The following is a 16984-nucleotide window of genomic DNA, read 5'->3' as shown; positions in this document are numbered from 1 at the left end:
ACTTTTCTTGCTCTGGATATCCTTATACAAATTGTTTTTTTTCATGAAGCAGCACCCAGGTGGAGCTTGTATAGCGATTACTTTTTTTCTATTGTGACTAAAGGCTTATACGGTGTGGCATTCAATAGCCCTGAAGCAGAAAGGGTCTTACGTATAACGGCTGTGCGATTGCAATATTTCTGGACTGTGATCATATTGAAATGGAAGGAGTATCATACCACTGCAAAGCTACCAAGACCCGGCCGTCCCTCTAAACTTTCATCTCAAAGAAGGAGAAGACTGATCAGAGATGCAGCCAAGAGGCCCATGATCACTCTGGATGAACTGCAGAGATCTACAGCTCAGGTGGGACAGACTGTCCATAGGACAACAATCAGTCGTACTCTGCACAAATCTGGTCTTTATGGAAGAGTGGCAAGAAGAAAGCCATTTCTCAAAGATATCCATAAAAAGTGTTGTTTAAAGTTTGCAACAAGCCACCTGGGGGAGACACCAAACATGTGGAAGAAGGTGCTATGGTCAGATGAAACCAAAATCGTACTTTTTGGCAACAATGCCAAACGATATGTTTGGCTTAAAGGCAACACAGCTCATCACCCGGAACACACCATCCCCACTGTCAAACATGGTGGAGGCAGCATCATGGTTTGGGCCTGCTTTTCTTCAGCAGGGACAGGGAAGATGGTTAAAACTGATGGGAAGATGGATGGAGCCAAATACAGGACCATTCTTGAAGAAAAAATTTTGGAGTCTGCAAAAGACCTGAGACTGGGATGGAGATTTGTCTTCCAACAAGACAATGAACCCAAACATAAAGCAAACTCTACAATGGAATGGTTCACAAATAAACATATCCAGGTGTTAGAATGGCCAAGTCAAAGTCCAGACCTCAAGCCAATCGAGAATCTGTGGAAAGAGCTGAAAACTGCTGTTCACAAGCGATGTCCATCAAACCTCACTGAGCTCGAGCTGTTTGCCAAGGAAGAATGGGCAAGAATTTCAGTTTCCCGATGTACAAAACTGATAGAGACATGCCCCAAGCGACTTGCAGCTGTAATCGCAGTAAAAGGTGGCGCAACAAAGTATTAAGTTAAAGGGGCCGAATAATATTGCACACCCCACTTTTCAGTTTTTGAATTTCCACAAAAATTTAAAATAACCATTTTACAAACACCCTCCTCTGTTATTCTACAATTTTCCCCTGCAAGCCCCATGATTTCTTTGAGGAGGCAGAATTAGGACTTAGTTCAGAATTGCTACCATCAACATTTCTTTTAGTCTGGTGCCCCTAAACTTTTGTTGATGAAGCATTGATTTGCATGTAAAATACTGGAAAAAATATTTTAGTGATTTACTTTTTGCCGTGTCAACTTTCCTCTGTGTTTTCAGTACTTGTTCTATTTTTACTCCAGAATAATTATGTAATTATTTATGTTTAACTCAGGAAGTCCGTGGACTCCAGGAGGAGTGTAGCCAAGCCGAGACTCAGTATCATTACATCAACTTGATGAAAAAGGTTAAACTACGCAGATTTATTTAATAACTTGCTTTCTGGTTTTGGACAGAAATACTGAATTTGTATTCTTTGTTAGATTTCTGAAGTCCAGATACAGCGCTCAGCAGATGAGATGAAAGCTTATGTGTCTCCAGACTCACAGGAAAGGAGGAAAGCGATCAGGTAAGGTTACTGTATGCTATTCTGATTTTAGTTGCTGGTATTAACCCCTTTACCCCCAAGGGTGGTTTGCACGTTAATGACCGGGCCAATTTTTACAATTCTGACCACTGTCCCTTTATGAGGTTATAACTCTGGAACGCTTCAACGGATCCCAGTGAATCTGACATTGTTTTCTCGTGACATATTGTACTTCATGACAATGGTAAAAATTCTTTGATAGTACCTGCGTTTATTTGTGAAAAAATGGAAATTTGGCGAAAATTATGAAAATTTCGCAATTTTCCAACTTTGAATTTTTATGCAATTAAATCACAGAGATATGTCACACAAAATACTTAATAAGTAACATTTCCCACATGTCTACTTTACATCAGCACAATTTTGGAACCAAAATTTTTTTTTGTTAGGGAGTTATAAGGGTGAAAAGTTGACCAGCAATTTCTCATTTCTACAACACCATTTTTTTTAGGGACCACATCTCATTTGAACTCATTTTGAGGGGTCTATATGATAGAAAATACCCAAGTGTGACACCATTCTAAAAACTACACCCCTCAAGGTGCTCAAAACCACATTCAAGAAGTTTATTAACCCTTCTGGTGCTTCACAGGAATTTTTTTAATGTTTAAATAAAAATGAACATTTAACTTTTCACAAAAAATTTAATTCAGCTCCAATTTGTTTTATTTTACCAAGGGTAACAGGAGAAAATGGACCCCAAACATTGTTGTACAATTTGTCCTGAGTACGCCAATACCCCACATGTGGGGGTAAACCACTGTTTGGGCACATGGCACAGCTCGGAAGCGAAGGAGCGCCATTTGACTTTTCAATGCAAAATTGACTGGAATTGAGATGGGACGCCATGTTTCGTTTGGAGAACCCCTGATGTGCCTAAACATTGAAACCCCCCACAAGTGACACCATTTTGGAAAGTAGACCCCCTAAGGAACTTATCTAGATGTGTGGTGAGCACTTCGACCCACCAAGTGCTTCACAGAAGTTTATAATGTAGAACCGTAAAAATAAAAAATCATATTTTTTCACAAAAATTATCTTTTCGCCCCCAATTTTTTATTTTTCCAAGGGTAAGAGAAGAAATTGGACCCCAAAAGTTGTTGTACAATTTGTCCTGAGTACGCTGATACCCCATATGTGGGGGTAAACCACTGTTTGGGCGGATGGGAGAGCTCGGAAGGGAAGGAGCGCCGTTTGACTTTTCAATGCAAAATTGACAAGAATTGAGATGGGACGCCATGTTGCGTTTGGAGAGCCACTGATGTGCCTAAACATTGAAACCCCCCACAAGTGACACCATTTTGGAAAGTAGACCCCCTAAGGAACTTATCTAGATGTGTGGTGAGCGCTTTGACCCACCAAGGGCTTCACAGAAGTTTATAATGGAGAGCCGTAAAAATAAAACAAAAATTTTTTCCCACAAAAATTATTTTTTAGCCCCCAGTTTTGTATTTTCCCGAGGGTAACAGGAGAAATTGGACCCCAAAATTTGTTTTCCAATTTGTCCTGAGTGCGCTGATACCCCATATGTGGGGGGGAACCACTGTTTAGGCGCATGGGAGGGCTCGGAAGGGAAGGAGCTCCATTTATAATGCAGACTTAGATGGAATGGTCTGCAGGTGTCACATTGCATTTGCAGAGCCCCTAATGTACCTAAGCAGTAGAAACCCCCCACAAGTGACACCATTTTGGAAACTAGACCCCCTAAGGAACTCATCTAGATGTGTTGTGAGAGCTTTGAACCCCCAAGTGTTTCACTACAGTTTGTAACGCAGAGCCGTGAAAATTAAAAAAAAAAATCTTTCCCCCAAAAATTATTTTTTAGCCCCCAGTTTTGTATTTTCCCGAGGGTAAGAGGAGAAATTCGACCCCAAAAGTTGTTGTCCAATTTGTCCTGAGTACGCTGATACCCCATATGTTGGGGGAAACCACCGTTTGGGCGCATGGGAGGGCTCGGAAGGGAAGGAGTGCCATTTGGAATGCAAACTTAGATGGAATGGTCTGCAGGCGTCACATTGCGTTTGCAGAACCCCTAATGTACCTAAACAGTAGAAACCCCCCACAAGTGACCCCATATTGGAAACTAGACCCCCCAGGGAACTTATCTAGATGTGTTGTGAGAACTTTGAACCCCCAAGTGTTTCACTACAGTTTATAACGCAGAGCCGTAAAAATAAAAAATCCTTTTTTTTTCCCACAAAAATTATTTTTTAGCCCCCAGTTTTGTATTTTCCCAAGGGTAACCGGAGAAATTGGACCCCAACAGTTGTTGTCCTATTTGTCCTGAGTACGCTGATACCCCATATGTTGGGGTAAACCCCTGTTTGGGCACACGGGAGAGCTCGGAAGGGAAGAAGCACTGTTTTACTTTTTCAACGCAGAATTGGCTGGAATTGAGATCGGACGCCATGTCGCGTTTGGAGAGCCCCTGATGTGCCTAAACAGTGGAAACCCCCCAATTATAACTGAAACCCTAATCCAAACCCACCCCTAACCCTAATTCCAACGGTAACCCTAACCACACCTCTAACCCTGACACACCCCTAACCCTAATCCCAACCCTATTCCCAACTGTAAATGTAATCTAAACCCTAACTGTAACTTTAGCCCCAACCCAAACTGTAGCCCTAGCCCTATCCCTAGCCCTAGCCCTAACCCTAACCCTAGCCCTAACCCTAAACCTAGCCCTAACCCTAGCCCTATCCCTAGCCCTAATGGGAAAATGGAAAAAAATACATTTTTTTTTATCCCCTAACTAAGGGGGTGATGAAGGGGGGGTTGATTTACTTTTATACTGGGTTTTTTATATCGGATTTTTATGATTGGCAGCCGTCACACACTGAAAGACGCTTTTTATTGCAAAAAATATTTTTTGCATTACCACATTTTGAGAGCTATAATTTTTCCATATTTTGGTCCACAGAGTCATGTGAGGTCTTGTTTTTTTGCGGGACGAGTTGACGTTTTTATTGGTAACATTTTCGGGCATGTGACATTTTTTGATCGCTTTTTATTCCGATTTTTGTGAGGCAGAATGACCAAAAACCAGCTATTCATGAATTTCTTTTGGGGGAGGCGTTTATACCGTTCCGCGTTTGGTAAAATTGATAAAGCAGTTTTATTCTTCGGGTCAGTACGATTACAGCGACACCTCATTTATATAATTTTTTTATGTTTTGGCGCTTTTATACGATAAAAACTATTTTATAGAAAAAATAATTATTTTTGCATCGCTTTATTCTCAGGACTATAACTTTTTTATTTTTTTGCTGATGATGCTGTATGGTGGCTCGTTTTTTGCGGGACAAGATGACGCTTTCAGCGGTACCATGGTTATTTATATCTGTCTTTTTGATCGCGTGTTATTCCACTTTTTGTTCGGCGGTATGATAATAAAGCGTTGTTTTTTGCCTCGTTTTTTTTTTTCTTCTTACGGTGTTTACTGAAGGGGTTAACTAGTGGGCCAGTTTTATAGGCCGGGCCGTTACGGATGCGGCGATACTAAATATATGTACTTTTATTGTTTTTTTTTATTTATTTAGATAAAGAAATGTATTTATGGGAATAATATATATATTTTTTTTCATTATTTAGGAATTTTTTTTTTTTTTTTTTTTTTACACATTTGGAAAAATTTTTTTTAACTTTTTTACTTTGTCCCAGGGGGGGACATCACAGATCGGTGATCTGACAGTGTGCACAGCACTCTGTCAGATCACTGATCTCACTTAGAGCAGTACAGCCTTCACAGTGCCTGCTCTGAGCAGGCTCTGTGAAGCCACCTCCCTCCCTGCAGGACCCGGATCCGCGGCCATCTTGGATCCGGGCCTGGAGCAGGCAGGGAGGGAGGTAAGACCCTCGCAGCAACGCGATCACATCGCGTTGCTGCGGGGGGCTCAGGGAACCCTGCACCGCCGGCACATCGCGATCATCTTTGATCGCGGTGTGCCAGGGGTTAATGTGCCGGGGGCGGTCCGTGACCGCTCCTGGCACATAGTGCCGGATGTCAGCTGCGACAGGCAGCTGACACCTGGCCGCGATCGGCCGCGCTCCCCCCGTGAGCGCCGCCGATCGCGCTGGACGTACTATCCCGTCCGTGGTCATAGGGGCCCACCCCACCTTGACGGGATAGTACGTCCGATGTCAGAAAGGGGTTAAAAAGATTCATTACAATCATGAGATATTTTACACAATAATCTCCCCATATAAAAAGCCCTTAAAGGTGGATTCCCATTATTAGGTTCATTTATGTATGTGATATACTGAATAAATAATAAGCATAACTGACATCAGTTTTCTAATTTGTTTGGGGTCTCTGTATGTCTCAGATGTTACCTCCAGGACAAGCTTGCACAGTTGTGTTCAGGCTATCAGTGCTCTCAATGCAGGCAATCAATTTCACTATTAGGTTCATCCTGACAGTATGGAGTATGCATGAATGTTACATACTATTTGTTATTTAAGCTTAATCAATATGTCCCATTACCGCCTTCCCGTTTCTCCATAACATATCACCAAGGAAAATCTCAAGCTGCCGCCTGACCTATCGTTAATTTACACATTACACCTCTTATGCAAAAGGTATGAACATTCCACAGAAAAGAACTCGGATTTTGAGATACACGGAAAATAATAAAATGTATATTTTCTGCAGGAGCTCATCTTTTTTTAAAAAAAAAAAAACAAACCTCCTGATCACTAAAAACAAAGCATATACCTTATGGCAGGCATGTCAAACACGCGTCCCACGGGCCGCATGCGGCCCTTTACAGGCATATCTGCGGCCCGCACAAAAGTCTCAAACTTTGTCTGTAAACACAAAGTTTGAGACTTTTGTGCGGGCCACAGATGCTCAAAACTTCACGATCAGCACTTCCGGCTCTTCATTGGCCGATATCCCTGCATATGACCTGCTTACGTGATCAGCAGCCGACCAAGTAGCTCCGTGTCAATCCATGACGTGTGTACTTTGGTCGGCTGCTGATCACGTAAGCAGGTCATATGCAGGGATGTGGGCCAATGAATGACGACCCGGAAGTGCTGATCGCGCGTTTTGTACTTCTGCGGCTCGCGTTGCTGCTGATCACCGTCCTAAGTCAGTCCTGAGAGTGACTGGGTGGGATACTGTGACCGAGGAAGAAGGGACCCAAGTCCAAGGAAGTGAGTGGCCCTCCTGTACAGGCTTTCCCAGCTCATGTGTGGGTGACTGTAAGCTCCTTTCCTTGTATAAGAGGGTTAAAATTTATCCTATTATCGGTAATATTAGTGTTATTTAACCGTTAAATAACACTAATATTACTGATAATAGAATCAGCCGCTATGTGCTTCTTCAGGCCCCACCAAGGGGGATTGGAAGGAATATGAATTTAATCAAGGTGGAGAATGTAATGCTGCACTAAAATCTGACGGCTTTCATTAAAATAACATGACCCAGGGGAACACACAGAGATCATTCACTAACAATAAAACATGCAAAACTGTTCTGTCCCCATTGATTTGTGTAAGTGATTGATACCTTTCTTTTACCAAGGGGGATTCAATAATTCACTTTGCTGCAGGCGGCAACTCCGGGGGCATTGTACAATGTGAAGACATACTGAGGTGGCAATTCACCATGGGGGGACATCACACCTGAAGGGGGATCGGACTCTGTGTGGACACCAATTTGTGGTCCACATAGATTCATAGAAGACTTCATACTCGATGGGGAAAAGTAAGTTGACCTCATACTGTGTGTGTGCAGATAACTAAGGGGGCATCACTACTGTGTGAAGGTGCTAAGGGGACATTATTGTGAGTGGGCACAAAGGGGCACGATAACTGATTGAGGGCTCTATGAAAGTGTGTGGGGCACTAATGGTACTCTGTTTTCCAGAGTTTTTTTGAGACTTTGCAAGAAAGTGTGTATGGGGGTCCATTCAAAAGATTGGCCTTTCCTTTTATAGTTTGGGCCCTGATTACAGCCACGTGCATGAAGCCTAAGACTGTGATACAATCAGCAAATACGTGTGTGACATTAGCTGCTGTGTGCGGCCCTCGCAACAACCTCTTGTTACTCATGTGGCCCTCGGGGTACCCTGAGTTTGACATGCCTGCCTTATGGTATAATACTTCCCCATTCATAAAAAAATAGGAACAAGAGCTACATTTCTTTATTTTTAACTGTGGATAAGGCCTCATTTAGACGTTCATTCTTTGCGTATGGGTGCTATCCGTGATTTTCAATAGTCTATGGGGTCATCCACTTGTCCGATTTTTGTTTATTCCTCGCACCGAGTGGTCCACGGAAAACATCGAAGACAATCGCCCCTGTGTGGAGCACGCTCAGCTCCTGATCCCTCTCTATACATCGGCAACCGCTCCATGATGTACATGTCCTTCTTGTCATGGTGTGTTAAGGGGTTAAGATTGTGGAACTTTTAAAATAGCTTTTAAAAGAGTTGGGAAACCACTTAAAGAAGTTGTCCACCACTTGGACAATTTCTTGTCATACTCGCTTGGCCCCCCATAAAATAATAAAGCTTATACTTCCCTCCCTTGCCGGCACTGTTCCCGCAGTGTTTGCGCTCGCTCTCTCGGGGCTCACGTGCGGTTGCTGTGAAGACGACGTGTCACTGTCTCCGACTCCTGTCGAAATAAGCATGAAGAGGAAGTCCGAGATCCGCTGCAGCCCAGACTTCCTCTGCATGTTCAATTTTTCCGATGGTGGGGACAGTGACGCCAGTGGTGATTGGACACCGGTGTCACAACACCCACAGGAAAGCCCCAGGAGAGCGAGTACCGACACCGCGGGAATGGTGTTGGCACAGGAGGGGAGTATAAACGTTATCATTTTATGAGGGCCAAACATTTTGATCAAGAAGGGGTTGTCTTTGTAGTGGACAACCCCTTTAAAGACGCACTCACATGACCTTTTTTTTCCTAAACATGTATATAGTGCAGTGTGAATGTGTTAATATACTCACCTACCTCGCTGCTCTTCAGACTCTCCGGCTCACTCTATGCTCTGTGTGAGTATATTTTACAATATAAGCCTATAGAGTTTCGCTCTGATGAATCATAGGCTTACATCGTAAAGAGATAAAGTTTGTATGTTCTCCCCGTGTTTGTGTGGGTTTTCTCCCACACTCCAAAGACCTACTGATGGTGAATTTAGATTGTGAGTCCCAATGGGGACAGTGATGATGATGTCTGTGAAGTGCTGTGGAATATGATGGCGCTATATAAGCAATGCATAATAAATAATAATGTTATTTAATTTAATGATTGATAAAGTGTATGGTTTTTCACAACTAAAAATAACCCCTTAGTGACCAGCTAAATTTTGGAAATCTTACCAATGTCACTTTATGTGGTAATAACTCTGGAATACTTCAACAAATCTTAGTAATTTTGAGACTGTTTTTTCGTGGTTCATTATACTTTATGATAATGGTAAATTTGGGTTGATATGTTTTGTGTTTATTTATAAAAAAAAATCAGAAATTTGATAAAAATGAAAAAAATTTGGCAATTTTCAAACTTTGAATGTTTATCCCTTTAATCCAGATAGTCATATCACAGCAAAACATTAACCCCTTAAGCCCCAAGGGTGGTTTGCACGTTAATGACCGGGCCAATTTTTACAATTCTGACCAACTGTCCCTTTATGAGGTTATAACTGTGGAAGGCTTCAACGGATCACAGTGATTCTGACATTTTCTCGTGACATATTATAATTCATGATAGTGGTAACATTTCTTCGATAAGACTTGCATTTAGTTGTGAAAAAAATGGAACTTTGGCGAAAATGTTGAAAATTTCGCGATTTTCCAACTTTTAATTTTTATGCCCTTAAATCACAGAGATATGTCACACAAAATACTTACCGTATATACTCGAGTATAAGCCGACCCCCCTAATTTTGCCACAAAAAACTGGGAAAACTTAATGACTCGAGCATAAGCCTAGGGTGGAAAATGCAGCAGCTATCGATAAATTTCAAAAGTTAAAATAGATACCAATAAAAGTAAAATTAATTGAGACATCAGTAGGTTAAAGGGAACCTGTCACCTGAATTTGGCGGGACTGGTTTTGGGTCATATGGGCGGAGTTTTCTGGTGTTTGATTCACCCTTTCCTTACCCGCTGGCTGCATGCTGGCTGCAATATTGGATTGAAGTTCATTCTCTGTCCTCCATAGTACACGCCTGCACAAGGCAAGATTGCTTTGCGCAGGCGTGTACTATGGAGGACAGAGAATGAACTTCAATCCAATATTGCAGCCAGCATGCAGCCAGCGGGTAAGGAAAGGGTGAATCAAACACCCGAAAACTCCGCCCATATGACCCAAAACCAGTCCCGCCAAATTCAGGTGACAGAGTCCCTTTAAGTGTTTTTGAATATCCATATTGAATCAGGAGCCCCATATAATGCTCCATAAAGTTTGATGGGCCCCATTAGATGCTCCATATTAAAATATGCCCCATATAATCCTGCATAAAGGGTAATAAGGGCCCCATAAGATGCTCCATAGAGATATTTGCCCTATATAGTGCTGTACAAACGTTATGGCCCCATAAGATGCTCCATACAGACACTTGCCCCATATAATGCTGCACAAGCATTATGGCCCCATAAGATGCTCCATACAGTCACTTGCCCCATATAATGCCGCACAAGCGTTATGGCCCCATAAGATTCTCCATACAGTCACTTGCCCCATATAATGCTGCACAAGCGTTATGGCCCCATAAGATGCTCCGTACAATCACTTGCTTCTTATAGTGCTGCACAAACGTTATGGCCCCATAAGATGCTCCATACAGTCACTGCCCCTTATAGTGCTGCACAATCGTTATGGCCCCATAAGATGCTCCATACAGTCACTGCCCCCTTATAGTGCTGCACAAACGTTATGGCCCCATAAGATGCTCCATTCAGTCTCTTGCCCCATATAGTGCTGCACAAGTGTTTTGGCCCCATAAGATGCTCCGTACAGTCACTTGCCCCATATGCTTTTGCTGCGATAAAAAAAAAATCGCATACCTCTCTTCGCTCAGGCCCCCGGCACTTTCAATATTTACCTGCTCCTCGTGCGGCTCCGTCTTCAGCACTGACGTTCAGCAGAGGGCGCGCACTGACTACGTCACCGCGCCCTCTGACCTGAGCGTCACAGCCAGAGGACGATGAAGACGGAGCCGCACCGGAACGAGGAGCTGTAAATATCGCGCAGCGCTGCGCTCCCCTCCCCGTATACTCACCTACTGCTGGCGCTGTGCAGTCCTTGCTTCTTCCACCGCTGCATCTTCTTCTTGTATTGAGCGGTCACAGTTACCGCTCATTACAGTAATGAATATGCGGCTCCACCTCTATTACCGCTATGACCGCTCAGTACAGGAAGAATCTGCAGCGCTGGAAGAAGCAGGGATGTGCAGGGACCGCGCCAGCAGTAGGTAAGTATAGTTAGACAGCACCCGCCTCCCCCCCCCCCCCCTCACCTGCCGACCCCCGGGTATGACTCGAGTATAAGCCGAGAGGGGGACTTTCAGCCCAAAAAAATGGGCTGAAAATCTCGGCTTATACTCGAGTATATACGGTAATAAGTAACATTTCCCACTTGTCTACTTTACATCAGCACAATTTTGGAACCAAAAATTTTTTTTGTTAGGGAGTTATAAGGGTTAAAATTTGACCAGCAGTTTCTCATTTTTACAACACCATTTTTTTTTAGGGACCACATCACATTTGAAGTCATTTTGAGGGGTCTATATGATAGAAAATAACCAAGTGTGACACCATTCTAAAAACTGCACCCCTCTAGGTACTCAAAACCACATTCAAGAAGTTTATTAACCCTTCAGGTGTTTCACAGGAATTTTTGAAATGTTTAAAAAAAAATGAACATTTAACTTTTTTTCACACATGTTTGATCACAGTGTGACGGGGGTTAATGTGCCAGGGGCGGTCCGTGACCACTCCTGGCACATAGTGCTGGATGTCAGCTGCGATAGTCAGCTGACACTCGGCCGCGCTCCCCCCGTGATCGCATATGACGTACTATCCCGTCACTGGGAATTAAGTCCCAGGTCACCTTGACGGGATAGTACGTCATATGGGATTAAGAGGTTAATAAATAACATTTCCCTCATGTCTGCTTTACATCAGTGCCATTTATAAAATGTTATTTTATTTTGTTAGCATTTTAGGAGGTTCATTTTTTTACAGGCAGAAGCAGAGTGCCTGGGAACGGGACCGAGGTGAGTATGTGTTGTTGTTTTTTTATTATTTATTTATGTATGTATGTGTTTGGCTGCACATGGGGAGGCTATGGGGGTCTTACTGTGGACATCGAGAGGCTATGGGGGTATTACTATGGACTTGAGTAGACTATGGGTGTCTTACTGTGGACATTAGGAGTCTATGGGAGTCTTACTGTGTATTTGAGGAGGCTATGGGTGTCTTACTGTGGACATGGGAAGGCTATGGGGGTCTTACTGTAGACATGGGAAGGCTATAGCGGTCTTACTGTGAACACGGGAAGGCTATGGGGGTCTTAATGTGGACACGAGTAGACTATGGGTGTCTTACTTGTGGACATGAGAAAGCTATGGGGGTCTTACTACGGACATGTGGAGGCTATGGGGGTCTTACTGTGGATATGGGGAAGCTATGGGGTCTTACTGTGGACATGTGGAGGCTGTGTGGGCCTTATATGCCGGACATGGGGAGGCTGTGTAGGCCTCATATACTGGACATGGGGAGGCTGCATGGGCCTCATATGCTGGACATGGGTAGGTTGCGTAGGCCTCATATACTGGACATAGGGAGGCTGTGTGGGCATCATATACTGGATATGGGGAGGCTGTGTGGGCATCATATACTGGATATGGGGAGGCTGTGTGGGCCTCATATACTGGACATGGGGAGGCTGTGTGGACCTCATATGCTGGTCATCGGGGGGCTGTGTGGGGATCATGCGGTATATAGGGAGGCTGTGGGGGCCTCATGGTCAGGACATGGGGAGGCTGTGTGGGGCTCATATGCTGGACTTGGGGATGCTGTGTGGGCCGCATATGCAGGACATAGGGAGGCTGTGTGGGGCTCACTGGACATGGGAAAGCTGTGTAGGGCTCATATGCTGGACATGTGGATGCTGTGTGGGGCTCATATGCTGGACATGGGGATGCTGTGTGGACCTCATATGCTGGACATGGAGAGGCTGTGTGGGGCTCATATGCTGGACATCGGGGGGCTGTGTGGGGCTCATGCAGTATATAGGGAGGCTGTGTGGGCCTCATGGTCAGGACATGGGGAGGCTGTGTGGGCCTCATGTATTGGACATGGGGAGGCTGTGTGGGCCTCATATACTGGACATGGGAAGGCTGTGTGGGCCTCATATACTGGACATGGGGAGGCTGTGTGGGCCTCATATACTGGACATGGGGAGGCTGTGTGGGGCTCATATGCTGGACATGGGAGGCTGTGTGGGCCTCATATACTGGACATGGGGAGGCTGTGTGGGCCTCATATACTGGACATGGGGAGGCTGTGTGGGGCTCATATGCTGGACATGGGGAGGCTGTGTGGGGCTCATATGCTGGACATGGGGATGCTGTGTGGGGCTCACGTTGGGCATGGGGATGCTGTGTGGGCCTCATGCTGGACATGGGGAGGCTGTGTGGTTCTCATATGCTGGACACGGGGAGGCTGTGTGGGGCTCATATGTTGGGCATGAGGAGGCTGTGTGGGGCTCATATGCTGGACATGGGGATGCTGTGTGGGACTCATATGTTGGGCATGAGGAGGCTGTGTGGGGCTCATATGCTGGACATGGGGAGGCTGTGTGGGGCTCATATGCTGGACATCGGGGGGCTGTGTGGGGCTCATATGCTGGACATCGGGGGGCTGTGTGGGGCTCATATGCTGGACATGGGAGGCTGTGTGGGGCTCATATGCTGGACGTGGGAAGGCTGTGTGGGGCTCATATGCTGGACATGGGGAGGCTGTGTGGGGCTCATATGCTGGACATGGGAGGCTGTGTGGGGCTCATGCTGGACATGGGGATGCTGTGTGGGACTCATATGTTGGGCATGAGGAGGCTGTGTGGGCCTCATATGCTGGACATGGGGAGGCTGTGTGGGGCTCATATGCTGGACATGGGGAGGCTGTGGGGCTCATATGCTGGACATGGGGATGCTGTGTGGGACTCATATGCTGGACATGGGGAGGCTGTGTGGGGCTCATGTTGGCATGGGGAGGCTGTGTGGGGCTCATATGCTGGACATGGGGAGGCTGTGTGGGGCTCATGTTGGGCATGGGGAGGCTGTGTGGGGCTCATATGCTGGACATGGGGAGGCTGTGTGGGGCTCATGTTGGGCATGGGGAGGCTGTGTGGGGCTCATATGCTGGACATGGGGAGGCTGTGTGGGGCTCATGTTGGACATGGGGAGGCTGGGTGGGGCTCATATGCTGGACATGGGGAGGCTGTGTGGGGCTCATGTTGGGCATGGGGAGGCTGTGTGGGGCTCATATGCTGGACATGGGGAGGCTGTGTGGGGCTCATGTTGGACATGGGGAGGCTGTGTGGGGCTCATATGCTGGAAATGGGGAGGCTGTGTGGGGCTCATGTTGGACATGGGGAGGCTGTGTGGGGCTCATATGCTGGACATGGGGAGGCTGTGTGGGGCTCATATGCTGGACATGGGGAGGCTGTGTGGGCCTCATACTGGACATGGGGAGGCTGTGTGGGCCTCATATGCTGCATCATAGAAAAATTAGTTGGCGCACCACAATGATATCAAATAAATAAATATATATTGGGGGTGCAAAACAATGGCTAATACGCAGCGCAGATAATAAACAAGAAAAGAAAAGCCACAATAATGTATGCACACCACCAAAAGTTATAATAAGTCAAACAAGCTTTATTGGTAACATATAAAAACAATTAAAACCATACACACAAAACTCCCTCCATATACGTGTGCCCAACACTGCCCAATACACAATACTTCCATATAGTAGTGGAATACATGCATCAAATATGGCAGATAATCAAATAGTATACACATAAATAATTACTGGCAAAGCCGCCCTGTCCTGATCAGCAAAAGATATATCTGTCAATAGCAAAACCCTGTCAGGCTGCAGCTTACCCACAGCAAATAGTCCTCCTGGTATGTAATGAGTAGGGCACATGCAAATACGGCCAAATAATTACCCCAAATAGGAAGAAGGAGCACGGCTGTCACCCGTCCTGAGCAAAAGAGGGGAACATGCTGCGGCAGCTAGAAGGTGATCCAGACAGAAGGCTCACAAAATATAGAGACAATATAGCAAGAACTGGGCAGCCAGCAAGTGAAGGGCAACGGAGGGAGAGCCGCAGCATGTTGGGTAATTGGGATAATTATTTGGCCGTATTTGCCAGTAATTATTTATATGTGTATACTATTTGATTATCTGCCATATTTGATGCATGTTTTCCACTACTATATGGAAGTATTGTGTATTGGGCAGTGTTGGGCACACGTATATGGAGGGAGTTTTGTGTGTGTGGTTTTAATTGTTTTTATATGCTACCAATAAAGCTTGTTTGACTTATTATAACTTTTGGTGGTGTGCATACATAATAGTGGCTTTTCTTTTCTTGTTTATTATCCGGCCTCATATGCTGGACATGGGGAGGCTGTGTGTGGGCTTATACGATATAAAGAAGAATCTGTATTCGGGTTCAAGCGGTATATAGGGTAATGTCGGCATACTTATTTCTGCTCAGTATTGAGTGATAATTAATATTAATTATTATATGTTGAGATTAATATTGAGCTTAATTAATTTTAGCATATTGGTTCAGCCCTCCACAACAGTCACAGTCTCTCATGTGGCCCCTCGGGAAAATTAATTGCCCACCCCTGCTCCAAGGACATTATTTGGTCGTGAACTTCAATGGCAATCATCAGGACCGCGTGACCATAATCTTGGTGCCAATGGGGATAAAGAGGGAGCCCCCACGCTCTGTTAAAGGGAATCTTTCACCTCATTTTGTCCCTATAAACTGCGGCCACCGCCATTAGGGGCTTATCTACAGCATTCTGTAATGCTGTAGATAAGCCCCCGATGTAACCTGAAGGATAAGAAAAACAAGTTAGATTATACTCCCCCAGGGGCGGGTCCGGTGGGCGTTGCAGGTTCGGGTCCTGCGCCTCCCATCTTCATACGATGTCGTCATCCTCCTTGCTTCCTGTCACGGCTTTGGCGCAGGTGTACTGATTTGCCCTGTTAAGGGCAACGTAAAATACTGCAGTGCGCAGGCGCCGGGCCTCTCTGACCTTTCCCAGCACCTGCGCACTAGAGCCGCGACAGAAGCAAGGAAGAGGACGTCATCGCATGAAGATGGGAGGACCCGGACCTGCGACGCCTATCTGCCCGGACCACCCCTGTGTGAGTATAATCTAACTTGTTTTTCTTATCTTTCAGGTTACATCGGGGGCTTATCTACAGCATTACAGCTGCAGTTTATAGGGCCAAAATGAGGTGACAGATTCCCTTTAACCATTTATATGGTAAACAGATATGGACGATGCCAACACTGATCGTGGCTGATGCAGCAAGTTGTCAGCTATAGTGTACAGCCGACAGCTGCTGGAATGTCACCTGTATGTGGAGGCTATTCTCTCATATCTCAGGTCATTAAAAGACATATTGTCGCTCAGTAAGGGGTTAAACCTGTCCTTCACCCCCCTTTTTCACAATCTCTGCTGTCTATATTTACTTGTTTATAGAGATATCATGATTCATTACACTGTACAACAAAATCTGAGTCCTGCATATAAAACGTTATATAACTGTTATATGAAAAAGGTTGCTCTTTGTATCACAAGACCAGTGAGATAATCATACCCATCGTCTGTACATATAAGCTGATAATAACTAGTTTTGTAGACTAAATGTTATTTTTTTCCATACGTGTATCTTTTTAATTCATTTCATAAGCCCACAAAGAAAAGATTTCATTAAGATTAAAATCAATTTAATCTCTTCAGTTCAAGTTTTCCATGATCAAAACGCATCCATCATATGAGCGCTGACAAAATCTGACTTGTGTATTTTGCTATCTAAATTTAGAAGGTTTTCAAATCTATGAGGCATTCTTTCCGAGGTCAAAATTATAAATAGCAATGCAAGAAATCTAAATAATACCACAGAACATTGTCCCAAATACTTGTTCCCCTGTAGCCATTTTAACCAATATAGATGTCCCCAGTTTTCCTGTAATCGTGGCTGAAGCTGCGTAGGAGTTCTGCTAATA

The 16984-nt window shown here is 44.8% G+C and overlaps 1 protein-coding gene across 2 annotated transcripts in view; it reads left to right on the top strand.

Annotated features, from left to right (window-relative positions):
* Positions 1-16984, top strand: part of IFT81 (intraflagellar transport 81) — a 251786-nt gene that overhangs the window by 192297 nt on the left and 42505 nt on the right. For both annotated transcript variants that reach the window (XM_069755306.1, XM_069755309.1), the window contains exons 16-17: positions 1445-1516; positions 1593-1678. In XM_069755306.1, the coding sequence (XP_069611407.1) occupies positions 1445-1516; positions 1593-1678 (158 nt within the window). The remainder of the gene's footprint in view (positions 1-1444; positions 1517-1592; positions 1679-16984) is intronic.

This window comes from Ranitomeya imitator, chromosome 1 (assembly GCF_032444005.1).
Source record: "Ranitomeya imitator isolate aRanImi1 chromosome 1, aRanImi1.pri, whole genome shotgun sequence".
Taxonomy (NCBI): Eukaryota; Metazoa; Chordata; class Amphibia; order Anura; family Dendrobatidae; genus Ranitomeya; species Ranitomeya imitator.
This window is presented reverse-complemented; position numbering and strand designations above follow the sequence as displayed.